Raw genomic sequence first — 23,305 nt, 5'->3', positions numbered from 1 at the left:
TTTTTTACTTTGGACAATAGCTGTGCATGCTGTCTAAAGGACTTTTGAAATGCTAATGTTAGGTATGGTATGAAACATTCATAAATGGCAGTGTGTGTGGTTGTTTAAACAGTAGAACAGATAACGTACTGTGGTATACAATGTGAAGCCTTTTAGACGGGTGAATGATTAACTATGAGGAGGGATCAGAGTGAGACAAAACACAAAAGGGCAGCGGACGAAAGGGACAAAAGCGCAGCTCAAATTCAGTACAACACAGACATGTTTCTATCTCTACACCTGGATGAAGACAGCATCTGAAATAAGAGGTAAGAAACAACATATATAAAGGCATAAAGTATTAAAATGTGCTGTGAATGAAGGCTGTAGAACACTGACTCTATAGAACAAACAAGCTAAATTTGACTCCTGGTTTAATTAGGATTTCATAATTAACAGGCGTAGTTGGGAACTGGCTGGAAAAATGGTGACTCTGAAACATTTAAGTGTTAAAGATAACGATGAAGACAGCGTTCCTCTGTTACCGGAAGCTAGCAGCTCGGAGAGCCCAACCACCCAACACCACAGGGCAGAGTCCAGAGAATTCTTCCTCAGCCGGTGGGTTTGCCCGAGATAAGCACAGTGACATGATGGAAACATGCTTTCCATTCACATGCTTCAAAGGAGATTTAGAGACGCATTCCATTAAAAACCAATGAAGCACACTTAGTGTGAGCATTTCAAACAACTTAAGACTGTCAGCTTCATAAGACTGCTGTTTTATGATTTCAGGAGGAACAACTTCATTTTAAGCATTGTTCTGTTGTTGAGCTGTTACTCTGCACTTCTGGTTCCTGCGTATCTGCCAACCCCAGAGCCCATCTGGACCAATGACAGCTCTGCTGAAACTCTGGTACTGAAATTCACTGTTTCACCGCATGAAACTAAAGAGTTGTGTGTCAATTTGTAGGATCTGTGACTTGACATCACTTAAGAGACTTGATATTTAACTGTGACTTTACTACAGGATTGAGATGATTCTAATAATAAGGGGAGTATATAAATAATTATTCTGTAACACTTTGCAATAAGGTCTCGTTTGTTAAAATTAGTTAATGTATTAACCAACAGTGCATTTGTTACAGTATTTATTAATCTTTGTTTGTTAAAGGCACAATATGTAAGATTTTTGGATTAAAATATCCAAAAACCACTAGAACAATGTTAGATATTTTGCTGACTTGTGTACTTACATTATCACAAAAGTGTCCAAGAATGTTTAAATCCAGAGAAATAAACAATTTTAACCAGGACACGGACTGTGTCCGTGCATCGATTATCAATGACATCATACCCGCGTTACCCTCAATTTCCAGTTTTATTTTGTAGGAACCATGGAAACACCAAAGAAGCTTTATATATTATATATGATGTGTTTTATAAGACAGGCAACTGTTTGGATCAGACAGAAAACTAACCATGTTATATAGCTCAACATAGTTGACAGTCTTATTTAAATCTTGTTTTCTTGATTTAACGCAAGTACCATCATTTACCATGGTCCATGCCTAATATCGATCTAGCTTAATGCAGTGTGCAACAAGTGTCTCATAGTAGCTCCCGAGTGAACGCAGAGTAGCATTATAACAACTTTCAACACACAAATGTATCTAATGATAAAACAACACTGCGTTGCACACGAGAGTGTCACACCAGTCCTGAAAAGCCAAGGCATCTCGATCGCCCCCAGGTGGCTGGAAGCAGTATAGGTCATAAACCCCGCCCTCTCCATTAAAATGTAATGGGACGCAAGACAAACTAATCAATCAAATTACATTTTAAACATTTTTTTTTTCCAAAATAGGTTTCTGTCATTTTATGCAGTTTTTAATCACACTGGTGTTAGTTCAAATGTTTGTTCTTTAAACAAGTTTGGTTTTAGTTAGTTATTTGATGCTATAAAAACAGGGGTGAGACGTCATGATTGACAGCTTCTCTGTGTGAAGTAGTCACTGAGGCACCAAAGGACATTTTTTTTCTGAATCTTCGCGAGGAGATTTAACTTTAATTTCTACATTTCCATGACTATTTATTTCACACTGACATAATGAGTTGTTCTGAGTATCACGGCTTCACTTCGTGCTCACTACTGCGCTCCAAGTTCACTATACGCAGACTCGAGACTCAGCACCATACTGACACACTGGCGGCTTCAGTTACTATAATGGAAGAGAGTGAAGGTGCGTTCTTTATAATTTTTTATTATATTATATTATATATATATATATATATATTTATTTATTTTTTACAGTGTATGGTTACCTCACATATGCTTGACCGGAAGAAGCGGAAGCCAGCTTAAGTCTACGGCTTAATAAAAGTTCCGCTGCTCTCGAGCCCTGTGTTGCGCTCGTCTCTCTTTAGCAATAGCTCCAGCGACTTCGTTTCGCTCCAACAGCTTTCAACCACACCCTGCTTCATACTACAGTAATGATAATAAATGTTTAATACACTAGCTCATCCATTCTTTTTCATCGGCTGTAGACTTGAAGACATTTCCCCTGTGATTCTGTGAAATGAAGGCGTCATCAAGCTACGTCTTTGTTTTGAATTATTTTAAAGTGTTACCAATTAATTAAACCTTATTGTAAAGTTTTACCAATTATTCAAACCCAGAGTTTCTTTCTACACTTTTTATAGAGGATTATAGTGCTGTATTAATATTTCATTAAATTATGAGTATAAATATATAAATCACAAATTGTGTCATATAAATAAATACATTAATTTCAAAAGTTTGGTGTAGTAAGATTTTCTTCTGTCACAAAGGTATTTATTTGATCAAAAATACATAGTAAATGTTGTGAAATATTAAAATACTATTTTTTCTATTTTATTTTGTTTTAAAATATAATTAATTCTATTGATGGCATGCTTAATTTTCAGTCTTCAGCATCACATGATCCATCAGACCATTCTAAAATTCTGATTTGGTGCTCATTTCTTATTATTAGTGTTGAAAACAGTTGTGCTGCTTAATAATTTCATGGAAACCATGATACATTTTTATTATTTGATGAATATACTTTAAAAAAAAAAAAAAAAACTGCATTTATTTGAAATCGACTTTTTTTTCAATTTTTATCGATTAATGTCCTTACGTTTTGAAACATTCACATACAAGTCGTTTTAAATTGTAATAATATTCACAATATTACAGTTCATACTGTATTTTTGATCAACTGAGATAGCATAAGAAACTTCAAAAACATTAAAAAAATATATATATATATATCTTACTGAACCCAAACTTAGTGTGCAGTATGTTTGTGTCACATGCTCCTTTAGAATCATCAGATCCTTCATTCTAATATTCTGATTTGGTGCTCAAAAACATTTCTTATTATTATCAATGTTGAAAACAATTGAGCTGCTTAATATTTATGTGGAAACCATAATAAAATGTATTCTTAATAAATAAAATATTAATTTAATCTTATTTTCTTAAAAAAAAAAAAACCTTTTAAACAGTTGTGTATATGTAAATAAATAATGTTTATCAATTATGTATAATAAGGTAGAAGGTACAAGTACAAATCTGATATGCATCTTTGCTATTGCAATCAGTATGAACACTCACTTATAAAAGAATGTTGTTGTCAGGTATCTAAACTCTCATTTGTGCACACCTCAGGCTCTGCAGAATCAGTCAGCGGCTCTGCTGTCTCAGTCGTGCCACAGTGGCTGGAGTGTGGAGAGGGTGATGACGCTGCCTACACCTACTGGGCTGCTGAGGATCCCAGTGTTCCTGGAGAATGGCACACAGGACTGGGCACTGCCTCCTCCTCTGGGTCTGCAAGGTAGTGAAGAGATAGTGGCTCAGGCTCTGAAATTTCTGCCTTATACTGGTGTACCTACTGGTCCAGAGACCTGCAGGAGATGCGTGGTGGTCGGAAGCGGTGGCATTTTACGTGGCAAAAATCTTGGACCACATATAGACCAGTACAACATTATCATCAGGTTAGTTCATTAACAAACACATATGATTGTGGTGTTATAGTGTCAACAAGGCATATTAACTTGCCTAAACTAACTGTATTGTGATTAATATTTTAATCCTCGTACCTACAGAGTGAATGATGCTCCAGTATTTGGATTTGAGAGAGACGCTGGATCTAGAACTACCATTCGGCTCATTTATCCAGAAGGGGCTCCTTCCCTGTTACAAGAATACGAGAATACTGAAGTGGTGGCTTTGGTCGTATTCAAGAGCTTAGATATAGCATGGCTCACCTCTGCAGTAACCAAAGTACCTTTGGTGAGTAATGTTAGAAGGTTTTCAGGTATGACATTCTCATTCTAGAGAGCATTTTGTTGGACAAAAATTAGTATACGCCTTTGAATGCAAGATGAACCATCAATTTTTGTGAAACAGAGGGACTGTAAATATTAAAAGGTGCCCTAGAATTGAAAATTGAATTTACCTTGGCATAGTTAAATAACAAGAGTTCAGTACATGGAAATGACATACAGTGAGTCTCAAACACCATTGTTTCCTCCTTCTTATATAAATCTCACTTGTTTAAAAGACCTCCGAAGAACAGACGAATCTCAACGTAACACTGACTGTTACGTAACAGTCGGGATCATTAATATGTACACCCCAATATTTGCATATGCCAGCTCATGTTCAAGGAATTACACAAGGGCAGCCAGTATTAACGTCTGGAGCTGCACAGCGAATCAACAGACTAGGTAAGCAAGCAAGAATAATAGCGAAAAACGGCAGATGGAGCAATAATAACTGACATGATCCATGATTACTTGATATTTTTAGTGATATAAATGTCTTTCTAAATGTTTCGTAGCATGTTGCTAATATACTGTTAAATGTGGTTAAAGTTACCATCGTTTCTTACTGTATTCATGGAGACAAAACTGTTGTTATTTTCATTTTTTAAACACTTGCAGTCTGTATAATTCATAAACACAACTTCATTCTTTATAAATCGCTCCAACAGTGTAGCATTAGCTGTTAGCCACGGAGCATAGCCTCAAAATCATTCAGAATCAAATGAAAACATCCAAATAAATACCATACTTACACAATTAGACATGTTGCATGACGAACACTTTGTAAAGATCCATTTTGAGGGTTATATTAGCTGTGTGAACTTTGTTTATGCTGTTTAAGGCAGTCGCGAGCTTGGGGGCGAGGAGCACGAGAATTTAAAGGGGCCGCGTACTGAATCGGCGCATATTTAATGATGCCCCAAAATAGGCAGTTAAAAAAAAATGAATGAAAAAAAAAAATCTATGGGGTATTTTGAGCTGAAACTTCACAGACACATTCAGGGGACACCTTAGATTTATATTACATCTTTTGAAAATGCATTCTACGGCACCTTTGTCCTTTTTTAGGTGTGCTCTAGCCTTAAAGATAACAGAAATGGCCTAAAAATAATATTGAATCACCTACAGAAGGAATATAACCGAATTGTTTACATTAACAGTCCAGATATCAGTAAAGGAGTCATTGTCTGTCCCTGTCTTTTTGAAGAGTTGGTGGTCTAAACTGTGGTTCTGGAGGGAAGTAATAGACACGATACCTCTTCAACCAGAAAATGTTCGCATCCTGAATCCTGAAATCATGTACAGGACGGGACAAGTGCTGCAAACCTATGCAGAGAAACAGAGAAAGGTCAGAACTGAGATACTTTTTCAATTGTGCAAACTCAAAACTTTTACTTCTCCTGGCTTTGAATTCAGAAGGTTACTAAATAGATTGTTGCTCCTAAAACACACACATATATATAAACAGATGTATACTAAAAACAGTAATGTGAAAAATTATTTCAATAAAAAACGGAATTTATTCCTGTGATGGCACAGCTGAATTTTTATCAGTAATCATTCTGATATGCCGATTTGGTCCTCAGGACAAATGTCGTCTTATTATTATCAATGTTGTAAGAGTTGCGCTGCTCAATATTTTTGTGGAAATAATTTTTCTTTCATGATTCTTTGTCATATAGAATTGTTCAAAAGAACATTATTTGAAATATAAACAAATTTGTAACATTATAAATTCTTTATCGTCTTTACTGATGTTAAATTAAACGTGTCCTTACAGAATGAGACTCCTGCTAAATCTTCTGCTGCTAGCATTGTTAATTTAAGTCAGTTTTATATTTTGTTTGTTAGATGGTGCCGACCCTGGGTATAACGGCAGTAGTTCTGGCCCTGCAGGTCTGTGATGAGGTGAGTATAGCTGGATTTGGATATGACCTGCAGCACCCTGGAGCTCTGCTGCATTACTATGGATCTCTCCGCATGGACGCCATGAGGGTACAGGTGGTTCACGACGTCAGCGCTGAGACCATCTTACTGCGGGAGCTGGTTAAAGCTGGAGCGGTGCGAGACCTCACCGGTGCACTGTAATGACTGCAGAGACTCTGAAACAGCTACATGTAGAAGTTAAAACAGATACAAACAACAGAAACCGACCTGCTGGAAGACTATAGCATCGATTTTATAGACTCCCTGTAAAATGTGTAAATTCCAGGGCAAATTTACTACATTTTGTAATTTTGGGGTAAAATATGACATAGACATTACCCAATAACATAATATACAAACAAAGGCATTTAAAACAATTGAAAATAACTACTAAAATTAAAACCAAAGCTACTATAATACACATTTAAATAGCTTTATAAGAGATGACAAAAGATAAATTATTATTTAATATTTATTTATCTTGGAAAACTGATTACATGGTGTATTTTTTTTTTTAACAGAACATTACATATATATCCAAACAATATTATCAAAATATAAACGGCAGATTTGTTTGAGTGTGATAATCGGTCCTGTAAAATATCACATTATATTTTTAAAATATAAAAATTAAAAACAAACACACTGTCATTATCAAAGTACTTCATATTTAACTTAATCTCTGAAAATTTAAATATAGGGAATATTTTGTTGCATTTCTGTAACACATTCATGATCATTAATTACTGCTACAAAAAGTGCTGACATAATGGAAGGAGAGAAACCATCTGCTTTTGCAATACAATGGATATTTTTGACAGCAGGATAAATAAATTGTAATTGTCTTCTTTAAGAATTAGATTTGTGTATTTCAGCTTTAACTTTACAACCATTAAAAAATGTTAGCATGCTTAAAACTGATTCATTAAAAGGTAGGGTGGAGAGATTAGCAATAGCAAGCTAGCTTTGAAAGCATAAGATCCCACCCTCCCTTCAGAGCATCTTAAATACAATTTAATAATTGATGATCTTTACAACAGAACAGAATCAACACTGAACTGACTTTAGCTAAACAATGACACTATTTTCTTTCAGAGCTGCTGTATAGGCGAAATTAACTCCGTTTGCATCATTGAATCATTTTCCTTTTATCACTGTAAAGCTACTTTGAAACAATCTATATTGTATAAAGCACTATATAAATAAAGGTGACTTGACCAAAAAAAAAAAAAAAAAAAAAAAAAAAGAGCGTTTCCTATAATATTTGGTCCTGGTTTCACAAAAATAATTGGTAAATAACAGACATTGTGAGCACCTTAAAAATGGCTGTTTCTCACTGTTCACTTGCACATTACATTCAGTTCTTTATAAGCACAAGAAATGCAATGTTTAGTTTCCCAGCACAATATTTTCTGCAATTACCTGAACTGAAATAAGAAGTGCTTGTGCAGAAAGTGCAGAAAACTCTCCATATAGATTATACATCAGACGGCTGCATGGACCATATTCCTTTGACGCCGAGGACCGTGTTGGTCACAGGAGCGGGATACGGGAGGGCTCCCACAGCTTGCGGGCCAGCTGACTGCAGTGCTGAAGAATATATTCATTGGGGATTACACCCAGATGCACTGTAAGCAGTTCATAACACTTGACCACTTCATTCTGATGTCTTTTGCTGTAATAGCGCAGCAGTTTCCTATGACAGTAAAGAATAGACATGTGTTAAAGAAAGGTCAGCTTCCCATCTCCTGGCAATGACCTAGAAACCATCCAAAACACCATAGCAACTGCCTACCACTAAGAACACAACAGCAACCTCTAGCAAAATCCATTTCCATTCAAACTTAAATTTTACATGGCTACTTTTGAATAGAATATTTATGTACATTAACCTTCAAACTGAACTGTTTTAAAGTGCCCCTATTATGTATTTATTATGCTATAAGTGTTCCTAATTTTCTTTTGGAGGTCTTCTCATCGATTTTACTGTAACAATTCGAGCCTGAGTCCTCGTCGTTAAGAAGTGCATGCAAAGTGGAACAGCGTCTTCTCGACATGTCGACAACATGAACCAAACTTACACAAGCCTCAGAATCAACTACAGGGTTTAAGGGCTGGCAAAGTAGTTTGTGGGCAGCCAATGAAGACCTTAAGCATTATGCTAATCTGTTACAAACCTATGTAGGTTCATGCAGGAAGTAAGACTGGAATTACTGATGACTTGTTTCAAACAGTTAAGAATCGGAGACAATAACTCCATTTATCGTGCACTATGAAACTTTGCAGACCTTTTACATTCACAAACCGCTATATTACACACTGCATGAAAGGTAATATCTGAAAAAGCATAATAGAGGCACTTTAAACTCTTAGACAAGGTGTTGTCAAGTTATTCTGAATGATAAATATGCTTCAAACTGCAAGTAAAGTCCTTGTTTCTAGGTCTTACTTATAATAATCACAGGTGAGCATTCCTATTGGAGCAGTGTCATCTGGGAAACTGGGTATGTCTATCACTTCCAGTTTGTAACCCTGTCAAAACAAAAAGTTAATCCTGATCAGCATTGACAATGTAACTTTCATTAAATGAATTATATAGTAATTGTAAAGAAGATGCAAGCTGCCATTTACCGCTTCATTTTCAAACCACAAAAAGTAACAGTAGAAATAATCTCCATCTCGGAGTGTGACGGTGGCGTAACCCTTGTGTAGGTATCGCCGTGTTGTTGCCACAAGACTCCAAACCTGCAAAGATTCATGAAGAGACTAATAAATCATCAGTAAATAATGAAAAATATACAGTATTGCTGAAAAGTTTGGGATTGGTAGTGTATATTAGGGGTGCAACGGTTCTCAGTATAAAAAAAAAAAAAAAAAAAAAAAAAAAAAAATCGAACCGTACTGTTCTCCACTTAAAGGTGCTAAAGAGGATGTTTTGTTTTATACATTTTTGCAATATTACTTGAAACTGTCTTTACTAACGGATAAAAGACTATTTATTAGGTGCACTGAAAGGAATAATATACATCATCTGTCCATGAGGTAGGGCCTTAAAAACATCAGCCAATCGTTTACGCGCTGATCGCGTAAACGATTGGCCCTCTGGCTTGTCAATCACTGCCGTGACGTTCCTTGTGAGAGACGAGCGCGGCTGTGCGCTCCAGTAACTTTCCACACTCTACAGGCGCCGCATGCAATGTTTTTGTCAGGAGACAGGAGTAACAACTGCAGATTATGAGTTACCTGTGGTGAGTCCGACATAATGAATCCAAAAAACACGACACAGTGAGCGAATGCCGGTGGTAAACACTCGTGTTCCAATACTCGTGCACGAGTTTTGGGAGCAGTTCCTTTAAAGTGAGCTGTGAATGAGTGGGGCTGTTCTTACGCATGCGCTCATTTAAAAAACTCAGTAACAGTCTTTGGATTCTCAGTCGACGAAAAAATCCTCTCTATCACCTTTAAGGTTCGGCATTAACCGCGGCCATACCGTGAGCAATTTGAACCATTGCACCCCTAATTTATTGTTATGAAAAATGTACAAAAATACTATATTTTCACTTTTTATATGGAATCTATATTTTTCAAAACACATTTTACCCTAAAACTGAGAAAATCAAAGCCATAAATCTAAAGTTGTGTTCCAATCAAAAAATTTGCTTTCAGTAAGATTTTGTTTGGGCGCAGTACCAAATGTTTCCACTAGATGAAATGTGAATAGAAATGAAAACATGTTTCATATTTAGGATTTTAAATCGGGAAGATTACGTCAGGTTTTTTTTTTTTTTTTTTAACAACAGCCACTGAGAGAAGTGAATGAGAGCGCTTTTGAAATCGCGACCGTGAAATCAGATGCTGTATGGGTTCGTTAGAAAGCGGAGATGGCGGAACGGCGCGTGGAAGTGTTGCAACAATACGACTGCTTGAATAACGCGTCTTCGAAAAACATGACAACCATACAGATAAGAAGAAAGCTGGGGAGAAATCGGTATGGTTTTGAACATATCGGGTGAGTGTAGAAAGCTGCTAGCAATGTAAACATGACCTGTTTAGATGTCAGCGCTGATCTGCTGTATGTTTACATCCGCTTCCCCACGAGATCACGTGAGGTGCTCTTCTGGGTCTGATAATATCCTTTTAGTGTGTGCTGTGCAACAGTTTTCACTTCTTGTAGTGTGTGCATGTTTGAGATTTGCGAGAAGAAAAAAAAATAAATAATAATCTGTAAATCTCGGGATTTTAAAACTAGCTCCGCGGTTTCACAGACAAGGCTTAAGCTAGTCTCAGACTAAAATGCATGTTTGAGCCGTTTTAACTGAAAGCAACTTGCACTGACATGCCTTAAAATATGCCAGTGCTGTTGCTTTGTCTCAAGATGCACACCAGTAATGTTTCTTTTTAGGGTACATTTATAAAAGCTAGGCTACTTAAAATGTCTTAATTGAACTAAGGCCTAATCTGTGAAACAGGGCCTAGAAGCGTGACATTCACAATACGTTTTTTTAACTAATGTTCAAAGTAAATTTAACTTTAGAATTGAACTAATCATCTTTGATGGGAAATTTAGTTTTTGTGGGGCATACAGAGGAAACTGACACCAGGACAGCATCATTTCACAAACAGAATCACAAAAATATTAAGCAGAACGGTGATAATATGAAATATTTTTCAACATTGATTTTTTTTTTTTTTTTCAAAAAATTTCTTCAAGCAAATCAGCATATTCAAATGATTTCTGAAGAATCAGGTGACAGAATGACTGATGCTGAAAATTCAGCTTTACCATTACAATACATTTCAATTTAATATATTAAAATTTATTTAATATATTTTTAATATATTAACATTAAAGTATATTTCATATTATTTTATATAATAAAAGAGAGGGAAAAAAAGCTATTTTAAAAGCTCACATTGTTCAGAGTTCTGACTGCTGTGACATCATAGTGGAGATTCCATTCTGGCAGCACTAAACTGCAACTCTGACTCTGGTCTGCTGTTGGTGTGTTAGGAGTGAACTGATCGAAAGACTTTCGAGACTTTCTGCAGATATATTGACAAATATTGAATTCGATTGCAGCATTCAGTGTCCATTAATGGCGCTGTTTAGCAGTGTTTTTATTCGACTGTTTGAGCGTTTCGCTCACTTCTTGCGAAGAAGGGAGACACAGCCGTGTGCAGCGCAAGAATTAGCGGCAGTCAAGAAACTTCCAGAGGAGTGTGAGGCCTTCGACTTCACTGCCAATGACAGGAAGTGCAGGAAGAGACGCCGCAAGGTACCTAAGAAGTGCCAGTTTGGAGAGAGAGAGGAGGAAAGAGAGGTGAAGATCGAGGGAAAGATCAGTCATAAAGATGAGGCTGAAGAGGAGAGAGCGCCACTCAGACTTGAAAAGATAAAGATAAAGAAGAGTGGACGTGTGCATCAGAAAAGAGAGATGCACAGTCTGGAAAAGTTGATGGAGGGAGGAAGTGAGCTTAGAGAAGCTGGAGAAAAGAAAAAGAAGAAGAGAAAACTGAAGCAACAGAGGGCCACAGAGCCAAAACCACTTCTTGTGGAGGTCAAACCTCTGCATACTCCAGACATATCTTCCTTCTTGAAGCCAATAGAGGGAGAACTACCAATGTCTCAAAGTGTCTACGAACACCTCGCTCTACCAGCTGCTCGCTTTGAACCCCTGCCGCCAGTGACAAAACCACCTGAGAGTCCTCAGAAACTGGCTCCAGCACCTCAAGTGGATCCTCCCAAACTGTCAGTGGTTCCTCCATGTCCTGATGAAGTTGTTTTGCTCCAGAACTCTTCATCCCAAGTGCGTCCTTCCAATCCACCGATGCTTCCATTGGTGGTTCCTCCGCGCCCCACTCCAGCGCCTGATGAACCGTTTTCTTCATCTCAAGGGCGTCATCCCAAACAACTTCCTCCAAGCCCACCTCCTGCACCTGATAAAGTCGTTGCTCTGCAACGTCCTCCCAGCCGGAAGCCCCAGCTGTTTACTTCTTCTCTGTTTGAGCCGCTTCCAGAACTTATGCTGATTGATATAGAGGATGAGGAGAGTGAGTATATGACTTTCCCGGCCAGTGACTTTCTCAAGTCTGAACGCCCTGAAATGAAACCAAGAAAGATTGTTGCTTGGTTGGAGAAGGACAGCGAGGTGCAGGAGGAAGCGTGGGAGTGCAAAGTGGTGGATGTCCAGGGATTTGAAGAAGAGGACCCCAGAGAAATGGGAGAATCCAGCGCCATACAAGGCCATGCATCTCCGAAAGCAGAGCTCGATGAGCTCTCGATGAAGCTCTTCTGTGTAACCTCTCCTGACTGTCCCAAGAACGAGACCCAGCACACTGTGAACATCCAGGAAAAGTGCAAAAGAAAAGTGCCACTTTTTCTGTTCACCTGGGCAGAGGAGAAGGCCAAGAACAAGGAGGAGAAGAAAATAATCAAGGAGAAGGAGCGACGAGAAAAAGAGTTGTTGCTTGACCGCTACATGAACGATCCGAAACTGAAGCACTTGTGGATCAACAAGCACAACCGCAACTACTGCTTCTCCTAATGTGGATCATCGTCCCTCCTCACCTTTATCCTGTGTAAATAAAGTCCTATTTACCTTTAACCTGTGTTTGTCTAACACATGTAATATGAAGTGAATCAATTTTAACTAGTTTGGTTAGTAAAAACTAACTGTTTAACCAGTGTTGGGGTTAACGCACTACAAGTAACGCGAGTTACCTAATCAGATTACTTTTTTCAAGTAACTAATAAAGTAATGCATTACTTTTAAATTTACAACAACATATCGGAGTTGCTTTTTCAAATAAATAATGCAAGTTTCTTTAATTTCCCATTTATTGACTGACAGCTCTCCTGTCCCAAAGTTTAGATAAATCAAGATTAAGTGCAGAGACATTGTGTGTAAACTCTTCTTCTAGACTAATTGCACAAAAGCAGAAAATGTATAAAATTCCAAAAAATGTATTAAAACTGAAATGCAATCTCAGAAAATTGCATAAATCTGCAATAATTAAATATATTAAATTAAACAAAATATATTTTATGCATTTAATCTTCACTTTATTAACCAATGTCTTTGCTGCTGACCTTCATGATCTATTTCAACCATACTAATAAGCAAAAATGACTTTAGATAAATATCACATTTGTAATCAGCCTGAGGCTTATTCATTTTAATTTCGGTGTGAAAGGGCCTTTACATTTGACAAAAAAAAAACAAAAAAACCTTTTTGTTGTTAATAAAAAACAAACAAACAAACAAGCAAGCCCAGCCCAAGGAAAAGTAACACAAAAGTAATTTAACGCATTACTTTCCATAAAAAGTAACTAAGTAACGCAAGTAGTTACTTTTTTAGGGAGTAACTCAATATTGTAATGCATTACTTTTAAAAAGTAACTTTTCTCAACACTTCTATTTTTTTCCTCTGGTGTCAATTTATTTATGTAAACATGACTTTTTTTTTTATGATTCTGTCTGACCCTTAGATAATATAAAAGATGTTTTGAATGCACAGTAGCAAAAACAGCCTTGTTTAAACATAATTTGTCATGAGCTGCAGGACTGCAAAGCCTGCATTACATTGAGCAATCCGTGCTGAAATATGCCTGAAATGGACCGAAATTATCAGGGACCTTGTAAACTTCAGATGGATATGAAGAAGAATCATAACATCTGGTGTTTACAAATAATAGTATCTATACATCTTCTTAATTCTCCTTAATTGTTGAGCGTAAGGTGGACAGAACTAGTCAATCATCATGAAGGAAAGATCATGCCAAGAACAGCTCACTTTCAAGCTTCTTTACAGTATTTAGATCAGGGTGGAGAGAGGGCAGGGATAAGAGGCTCACGTTTATTTCAGACAGCACGCAAATACTGAGTTCTCTTTCAAGTCTTGCACTTCAGCAGACAAATACATAAAAAAATTATGTCAGCATTCCCGTCTTGACGAGTATCCTAGCAAACATAGTCGGTTATGTCTTTAGTGAACATATAATAGTCGAGAAAGACATTGCAGGTGTAACAGTATATGTACTGGATCATACATGTCTTAAAGGGAAAAAAAAACTATTCCTGCTGCCTGTGTTTTCTTCAATAATTATTAATGAATTTATTTTATACGGTGAAGATAATATGCAGTGCTATTTTATATTTGATTACTTTATCCATTTTCTTTACCTGAAAACTACAGTTAGATACCTGAAAAACCTGAAAATCACTGTTTATTTTATTTGAATATTTGCTCTATTGTATTTATTTGCTTTTGCTTGTAGTTTATTTGTTCTTATTTTCTTTATTTTTAGACAACAGTCCTATTTTCTGTAACTTAGCAAATACCGAACCGTACCGAAACCGTGACACGAACCCAACCGTGAGCAATTTGAACCGTTGCACCCCTAGTGTATATATACACACACACACATGTTGTAATTATATATTTACACACACTCACATGACGATTTGATATAGTGCATGATGAGCTATAAGCACAAAATCACCTTGTTCTTTATGAAGTCAGCTAGAGGTCCCTTTCCGAGCTCAGAGACGGTGCGATCAGTCACATTTAGGGAGGGTGCTATCATTTGACCACTTGAACGATCCACGTAGATAAAGTGGATGAGACCAGGAAACTCTTCCAGGTATGTGAGATGGCATGGTTAAAGTCTATCACAATGTCACATGACAACAGAAGAAGATTAAAGTGTGAATGCAACACATGTAAATGGATAAATGCCTCCCTGACGACTACTGATCACGTCAAACCAAAATACTCAATGCAGAAAAAAGGATATGACACCATTGTGATATTTCTTTTGCTTTTCACCAGCAGAAAATCCTTCCAGTCCATCAGCTTCTCTCTGCAATAAATGTGACCATCAAAAGTGATTTAATGCTAAAGCACAACAAAATGAGTACTATAGAAGTATCTGTTCATACATACTGGACCATGTTCAGAGCTCGTTCTTGCAGATGAGGAGCCAATCGCTGACTGCTGCCCATGCACTCAGCTGCAAAAAACTGCCTGTACACACCACACAACTGAGTCTTCATGTTTCGACAAGAGGGCAGCAAACTGCAACAACACAAAAAAATGGGAGTATTACATCACTTACCAGAGGTCACATGAGTGAATTTAGCCACATCCACTATAGAAAAGACCGTTTTTTTCCCCGTTTGTTGATAAAAAGAACAGCACTCACTCTCTTGTGAATCCAGATCCAGATCTGGTGAAGGCCTTGTTCTTAAAGTCTGTCCACACATTTTGAAGATGGGATGTCTGAACACATAAATGAAGAGTTACGTTTTCAAAAAATATGCTATTATAGCGACAGCATTCCACCATTTCTGGTCAATGCATTTCCAAGACTTTTCCAGTTGTTCTTGATTACTGGATGAAAATCTTCAAAACTCATTTTATGGAGGTTGCTGGGGTAGATTTGCCCTTTTTATATGGCAGTTCTTGGAATAGATAGATTTAAATGAATTTAAAACTACATTTTAGTGTGCCAGATGTCTCCAGAAGGACAAAAAAGGCATTAGATTTGAATATGACACAACAATGAATGAACAATATTCTAATCAATGCTGTATTTTAGTGCTGAGCATACATTATAGTTCAAAAGTTCGGGGTCGGAAAGTTTCTTTTAAGAAGAATGCATTAAACAATTAATGGAATTCAGAATTGACATCTGATGCAGAATTAATAAATTCCTTATGAGTGCTAATGATAGCACATTGTAAAGTGGATCTGACAGTGTGCAATGGATTAAGAGTGTGCTCGGTTCAGTTGTACACACTGACCTGAATGTCCATGCTGGCCCAGCCTTTGATTAACTTCTCTAGTCTGCCCCGCTGCTCCTGGACAGAGGGCTGACCCCGTGTGGCCGCGGCCCCTTCATGCCCCTCGCACAACCTCTTCTCCAGCTTCACAAAGGCTTCCAGAAAGTAGTAAACAGACAATGCAATATGACTGTTGGGGATCTATTGAGATGCATGTACAAAAAAAAAAAAAACAGAAAAAATGAGCTGGGAACTGGGAACATGTTTGTTTTAAACCTACATGATCATGTTATTCAGCATGATTTGAGAATAAGACAAAGAGCATCTTGTGCTTCAATGGAAGCAAAAATATCATCTGTACAAATGTGTTTATTTGAAAAGAATGCAGAATCAATATGACAAATTGGGGAAGATGCGATATAACTTTTCTTTGCATGAGAGGTCTAATAATATTAATATACAGAATTCATGATATTCAGAAAGACTTCACCTTGGTGAGCAACACTAGTGTGATTCCAGGCCAGAGAGATAGGCAATACATGGAATGAGGCATCATGGGACACTCTTTGGCTTCCAGGAATACTCTGGATGGGGCTGAGGGGTCAGGGGTCGGAACTTCAAGAGTTTGCAGACTGTCCTCAGCCATCTAAAATCATAATAATATGGGAAAAACTTCTCTATAAATACACATTGTATATTATACAAAAGTTTGGGGTCAGTAAGATTTGTTTTTAAAAGAAGCCAAGGCAAGGCAAGGCAATTATATTTGTATAGCACATTTCATACACAATGGTAATTCAAAGTGCTTTACATAAAGAAGAACCAAATACATAATAATAATGGAACACTTAAGGATCTATCCAACGGATCTATCCAACAGAGCGGATCTAAATGAATCTTCCTCACGCAGAGGGATAACTGTTTTTATTTGTCAGGTAGCTGTGCGTTTAAACATTACCCTTACAGACAAATCTTCCTGGACTAACACTATACAGAGCTGCATCCGGGGATAAACAAAAATAAATAAATAAATATTTGTCACAGAGCTGCATCCAGGGATAACAAAAAAAAAGAAGAAAAAAAAAAACTTACTTCCTAATTCTCCCAGCTCTTTCAACCAGACAGCAAGATATAAAATGCATTAAAAAGTCAGAAAATAAAAGATACATAAAATATATAAAATGCATTCAAAATGAAATAAAAAAAAATAAGAAAAAGAGTTGAAAGAATAAAAAGATAGTGTGTATAAAATAAAGTAGAAGCAATAAATAAATAAAGAAGAGCATGTTCACCAAAAATACAGTAAAAACAGTAATAATGACAAATATTATTACAATTTAAAAGAACGGTTTTCTATTTGAATAGATTTTAATGCAATTTATTCCTGTAATGGCAAAGCTGAATTTTCAGCATCATTACTCCAGTCTTCAGTGTCACATGATTCTTCAGAAACCATTCTAATATGGTGATTTGATGCTCAAGAGACATTTCTTAATAATTATCAATGCTGAAAACTGTTGTACTGCTTAATATTTTTGTGGAAACTGTCTTTTTCAGAATTCTTTGATAATTAGAAATATTATATATATACATATGTACACACACACACACACACACACACACGTTTATTAAAATGAAAAAAAATGAAAATCTTTTGTAACATTATAAATGCTTTTACTCTAGTTAATCAAGGATGCATTAAAATTACTATCAAAAATAAAAGTATCAAATTCTTGCAAAAAAAAAAAAATTAAAAAATTAAAGAAATCTTACTGACCCCAAACTTTTAAACATTAATGTACAAAATCAGATCATATTACTTTAATACAGATATTTTAATTAAGATAGCTCACCTGAACGTCAGGATCTACAAACTGGAAGACAGGAGGACTGTCACCTCTTGGTCGGACTATTCATGAAAATAACACAAATATGCAGCTTGTATTTATGTAACACTTGTTTAAAAAAAATTTAGTGAACATGTCTGAATATCATTGCACTACACACAAAGTCTATGAAAGTCAACTTATTTTTAATCACCTGATTCCCGTTCAGGAGGAGAGGGCTCCGGTGTGTAGAATACATCAGGAACTGAACTGTTCTCTAACTCCTAAATATGCAAAAAATACTGTCAGGGCACAATGAGAAATAAAAAACTGTAAGATATCAACAAGCAATATCAAGAACAAGACATATCAAACCTCAGGAGTTTCATCTAGGTCGATTTTGCTGGGATAGAGATCCTGCACAAGGATGATCAAAGCCAGGAGATCAGAGGGGTTTAGACTGCTGGCATTTCGACTGCACAAAAGTTAGAAATCTGAGATTATTTCAAAGTTCTCTGTAGAACAATATATGTCACTTCCTTCTGATTTATTTGTGGTCAAGACATCATGTTCTCCATCAGTGTTTGCTATACCTGGAGTAGAAGGCCAGCAGTTTGGTGTGCACCAGTATGAAAGCGTGCTGCACCTCCTCGCCTGCTCTGTCCACGTTGCTGTTGATCTGCTGCACCAGCCGACGCTCCAGAAACTCGATGCACTGCTCACAAAGGGTCGGGTGGATCAACCTTTCCACCGCCTGAACAGAGACAGAGAACTCTTCATGTGTGATCTAAAACTAAACCCAGCATACGACTAATAAAAACAGCACTTGCACACACCTCGACTAAAAAGCTTTGGTCATGCTCTCGTAAGCAGCTATACGTTTCCAGGAGGCTTCGTAGCTTCTTCCATAACCGGTTCCTTTGCTCAGTATCTTGAGGGCGTAATCTGATAAATAATTTAAAATATATGACACATATATGTCTGTTAAAATTACTTTCGTTTATTCAGGTTTAAGATCAAAAAATAATATGTAGTGAAATGCAATGAGACTAGTTATATTAATCTACAGTGTGGTATAAAATCTTGTGACGTTGAACTGAAAGTATAGTTCTCACTCTTTCCTCAAGAGGGCCCCGCTGAGCGTCACCATCCCAAACATGATTTCTGTGAGTTTCTTCATAACATAAATCTTTCTCTTCAAATCCTCTTCTGTTTCATCTCCGTCTCCATTCACAGCGATGTATAGACATTCCTCAAACTGCATGACAGAAAGCAACAGTGTCATGCTGGTGGCAGATGTAGCACGAGCACTGGGGAAATACATTTCATTTCTTGAAACAGGGTCTATGATAAAAACATACTGTTACTGAAAAAAAAGTGATTTAAGTGACTTTGAACGTGGCATGGATGTTGGTGCCAGATGGGCTGGTCTGAGTATTTCAGAAACTGATGATCTACTGGGATTTTCACACACAACCATCTCTAGGGTTTACAGAGAATGGTCAGAAAAAGAGAAAAATATCCAGTGAGTGGCAGTTCTGTGGGTGAAAATGCCTTGCTGTTGTCAGAGGTCAGAGGAGAAGAGCCAGTCTGGTTAGAGCTGATAGAAAGGCAACAGTAACTCAAATAACCACTCGTTATAACAGAGGTTCGAGCCCAATATGCAACAAACTGTGATGCACTGTGCATTCTGACACCTTTCTATCAGAACCAGAATTAACTTCTTGAGCTACGGTAGCCCGTCTGTTGGATCAGTCCACACGGGTCAGCCTTCGCTCCCCATGTGCATCAATGAGCCTTGGCCACCCATGACCCTGTCGCCGGTTCACCACTGTTCCTTGCTTGGACCATTTTTGATAGATACTGATCACTGCAAACCGGGAAGACTTCTCAGACTTCGCTCAAATCCTTACGCTTGCCCATTTTTTACTGCTTCTAACACATCAAATTTGAGGACAAAATTCACTTGCTGCCTAATATATCCCACCCACTAACAGGTGCCGTGATGAAGAGATAAACTGTGTTATTCACTTTATCTGTCAGCAGTCATAATGTGTGTATTTACGAGTTAGTCATTGAAAGAGTGCTGTCTGTCCGTAACAAGCATGCATGCTATAAGTGTAAGATCAGATGACTCTTTCATTCTGCTGTGGATTACCTGATGCAGAACATAGATATGATTGTTTTCTGTGCTAAAGGAGGTGTAATTGTCCCCGAGTCGGTCCACCATGGTGCTACAGGAGATGATGATGGGTGCGAAGAGAGTGTTAATGCTGTCTTCAAAAGCGGGCAGCTAAGAACACATAAAAAAAAAAAAAAAAATATTAAAATTCATTCAACATTCCACAATAATATGCATGCATGTCTCATGTTAAAATGTAGTTTAACATAAAATGGCGCTTAATATTTAAATAATGATATATATGTAAATATCTGTTTTATGTTTCTTTATGACAAACAGCATTAATTCTCACTCGTTCTCCTTCCTCCTGAGAAACAACATACTGATCCTGAATCCGCTGCTCGAACTCGTTGTCAGTCCAGTAGAACAAAACCTCTGCGCTCTCGTTGGCCACCAGCAGACACTTCATTTTACCTGAACACAAATGCAGTTATTAGAAGAATAGTTAATATTATTCGCACTCTATCACTCACTGTGCATAACTCGAACAGGGCTTTGTGCATAAATCTCACAATGCAACTAGTCCACAAAATCATAACTTATCAGTACTAATCCTTTTTAATGGACTCCAACATAACACAAAACAGAAAAATATTTTAGAAAACAGTTCCTAAACAGGGCCAGTATGACTTCTAATGGGATAAACACTTCTGTAAGACACCAAAAAGAATTCAAACACAATGTTTTAGAAATTAAAAACTCATATTGCTCACCATGCAGCTTCTTTAAACTGTTCAGTAGTAGGAAATGTAAAATACAATACAATACAATTAGGATGATATTCTTGTCACATAAACTGCAGCAGAAGCCAAAACCTCTCGGTTCCTCCTGGATGAAACTAAAAAAGCTCACTCCCCATCTGATACCTAATTCACAGAAAAACCATTAGGTTTAAGTGGAAACTTTTTGCACTAAAACGTCTAACCACTTTATGTTTCAACAAAGTAAACTTACTATTTTAGGTGTTCGCATCTAGAACCGAAGAGTATCATTGCGCCAGAAACCCTCAGCCAGTTCAATATCACAGCACAACAAACAGTTTGACATCAGCTGTAAACTTCAGCAGCGCTTCCGTAATGTGTGTGTGTGGGTGTCACGTGATTTGATGATCACCAGGGAGCGCGCGTCACGTCTGGAATTCAGATCATGTGCGGCGGATCTGCAGCGCGTGATTCATATAATAAACTCATTCAAACTCACTTTTCTTTCTTTCTATCTTTTGGTTACTATATTACTAAGTTAAAATAAAATAATCTAAACTCATTAAAGTGGTTAAAAACATTGAACAATGAATTATAATTATAGTTTGACTCATGACTGAATGATGCTGCAATCAATAAAATGGAAAACCACATTTTTTACACACTCTCTCTTTTTTCAAAGTCTGTAATAATATTTATCAATTTATAAAATAATGTAATTGCCTTCCTATTTTGTTTTAGTGACTCCAGAACTAGGCAACAGACACACAGGAAATATGTAGGCTATAAAAACAAAACAAAAAAATATGCTCCTGTTTTCTTTCTTTCTAGCTGCATGAAATTCTAAATAAATATTTTGGTGCTTTGACCTTTCCTTTGTTCAGTCTATGACACACACATGTAAGAATTCAACAAACTTGAACCCTACATGTAATTGGCTTATATATAGTGTAAACATCATGAAATCCACCATCTTGGCTCAAGGGGGATGGGATCTGGGTCTTCCAAATAGGGTCAAAAGTATAAACATTTTCACGCTGGGTTTGGTTACAGTGTGCATGGCAAAGCCAGGGAAGTCACGCAAAGGTAGTTTGACTCTTCACAGAACTCCAAGTCCACAGCATTTACAGAGAAAGAAATGTCACACTTCATTATGTCTGTATATGAATCCATGCTGTTGATTGTCAGCTTTGATCAAATGACAAAGACCTACCTGCATGTTTCACCATGATCATGCATATTTATAATTAAACCAAGGTTGTGGTTCAGTCAGGACATTTTGCATTGGAAAACAACAAAACTCCAGTCAATCTCCACCTTTTTTTTTTTTTTTTTAATGAAACAAAGTTTGGAAGTAGCCTATATAGGATTATTTTATATATTTTTATTTTCAAATGCAAAATTCTCTTTTTCATGGCCAAAATGTTTTCTCACAAGAATAATAATCATATGCAATTTTGAATCTCAAATAAATTAATCTTGGTTTGATATTTAACTACAGTAAGACAAAAATATTTTTTGCAGTGTAAGTTAGTGACTACTTTGATGGTTCTAGTAGTCTAAATTTCAGTACCTATAAACAGCATTGGGGAAAGTTACTTTAAAAGTAATGTGTAACAATATTATGTTACCCCCTTAAGAAGTAACTAATTGTCTTAGTTATGGAAAGTAATTCGTTACATTACTTTTGCGCTTTCTTTTTCCTCCTCTGGGCTGGGCTTGCTTGTTTTTGTTTTTTTTAATAACACCAAAAAAGTTATATTTTTTGCAAATGTAAAGGCCCTTTCACAAAGTGAAATGAATACGCCTCAGACTGAAGGAAATGCAAATTCAGCCCTGTACAGTAGAGGGCGCAGCTCAAATAAACATGTCGTCTGTGCTGCCATTCTGGATTGCAGAAGAATAGGACTCAGGCAACCCTATCTCACGGCAATTCGTACGTATTTTACGAGGTGGCTAAATCGTATGAATTCATACGACCTCACTCGTACTAATTCATACGTTTTTTGCTAAATCGTATGTATTTTACGAGTTGACAAATTCGTATGAATTCATACGAATGACCTACCCCAAACCCCGCCCCTAAACCTAACCGTCACTGGGGTTTAGACAAATCGTACGAATTCGCACGAGTAAGGTTGTATGAATTTATACGAAATAGCCACCTCGTAGAATAAGTACGAATTGGTCGTGAGATAGTGTTGGACTCAGGAGCAGTGCCCAAGGAAGTCAACCGGAAGTTGAAGTCGGCCGGGTGCCGCCATCTTGTAGCAGAACTTCACTTGCGTTAGCATCCCCATTGACTCCCATTCATTTTGGCGTCACTTTGACAGTGAATAACTTTACATCTGAGGCGTTTAAAGACTCCATTTGTCCATTATTTATTTCCAAAGATACACGACAATGTATAAAGGGCTCCATTACCCTATGTTACATTATGGCCCCGTAGAAACAGTTTTTGTAAAAATAAGCTAACGATTGCGTCATAACCACTTGACTCTCTGTCGCACAGTAGAGAAATTACCGTACAGACAGGAGGAGAAGCTCGCAGGC

At 37.0% G+C, this 23,305-nt stretch overlaps 2 protein-coding genes across 4 annotated transcripts; one reads left to right on the top strand and one right to left on the bottom strand.

Moving 5' to 3' along the window:
* Nucleotides 1-171: 171 nt before the first annotated feature.
* Nucleotides 172-7,469, top strand: st3gal7 (ST3 beta-galactoside alpha-2,3-sialyltransferase 7). 2 transcript variants are annotated; one of them, XM_067386977.1, is made up of 7 exons: nucleotides 172-308; nucleotides 439-597; nucleotides 772-892; nucleotides 3,674-3,999; nucleotides 4,111-4,297; nucleotides 5,540-5,680; nucleotides 6,184-7,469. In XM_067386977.1, the coding sequence occupies exons 2-7, from the start codon at nucleotides 464-466 to the stop codon at nucleotides 6,418-6,420; spliced, it is 1,146 nt and encodes a 381-aa protein (XP_067243078.1). In that variant the 5' UTR covers nucleotides 172-308; nucleotides 439-463; the 3' UTR covers nucleotides 6,421-7,469. The 2 variants fall into 2 exon arrangements, with proteins under 2 accessions (XP_067243078.1, XP_067243079.1); XM_067386978.1 differs by having other exon boundaries at nucleotides 187-308; nucleotides 422-597.
* A 202-nt stretch (nucleotides 7,470-7,671) lies between these two features.
* Nucleotides 7,672-21,125, bottom strand: hps1 (HPS1 biogenesis of lysosomal organelles complex 3 subunit 1). Of its 2 annotated transcripts, XM_067386975.1 has the most exons (19): nucleotides 21,006-21,125; nucleotides 20,765-20,917; nucleotides 20,344-20,465; nucleotides 20,028-20,162; nucleotides 18,985-19,127; nucleotides 18,706-18,814; nucleotides 18,463-18,623; nucleotides 18,245-18,344; nucleotides 18,084-18,153; nucleotides 17,897-17,952; nucleotides 16,534-16,689; nucleotides 16,065-16,244; nucleotides 15,464-15,540; nucleotides 15,205-15,336; nucleotides 15,057-15,121; nucleotides 14,762-14,907; nucleotides 8,890-9,003; nucleotides 8,708-8,790; nucleotides 7,672-7,954 (listed from the first exon to the last, which is right to left on the bottom strand). In XM_067386975.1, the coding sequence occupies exons 3-19, from the start codon at nucleotides 20,458-20,460 to the stop codon at nucleotides 7,792-7,794; spliced, it is 2,007 nt and encodes a 668-aa protein (XP_067243076.1). In that variant the 5' UTR covers nucleotides 20,461-20,465; nucleotides 20,765-20,917; nucleotides 21,006-21,125; the 3' UTR covers nucleotides 7,672-7,791. The 2 variants fall into 2 exon arrangements, with proteins under 2 accessions (XP_067243076.1, XP_067243077.1); XM_067386976.1 differs by lacking the exons at nucleotides 20,765-20,917; nucleotides 21,006-21,125 and having other exon boundaries at nucleotides 20,375-20,407.
* Nucleotides 21,126-23,305: the final 2,180 nt, after the last annotated feature.

The sequence above is a fragment of the Chanodichthys erythropterus genome, chromosome 5 (assembly GCF_024489055.1).
Source record: "Chanodichthys erythropterus isolate Z2021 chromosome 5, ASM2448905v1, whole genome shotgun sequence".
Classification (NCBI taxonomy): domain Eukaryota; kingdom Metazoa; phylum Chordata; class Actinopteri; order Cypriniformes; family Xenocyprididae; genus Chanodichthys; species Chanodichthys erythropterus.
This window is presented reverse-complemented; position numbering and strand designations above follow the sequence as displayed.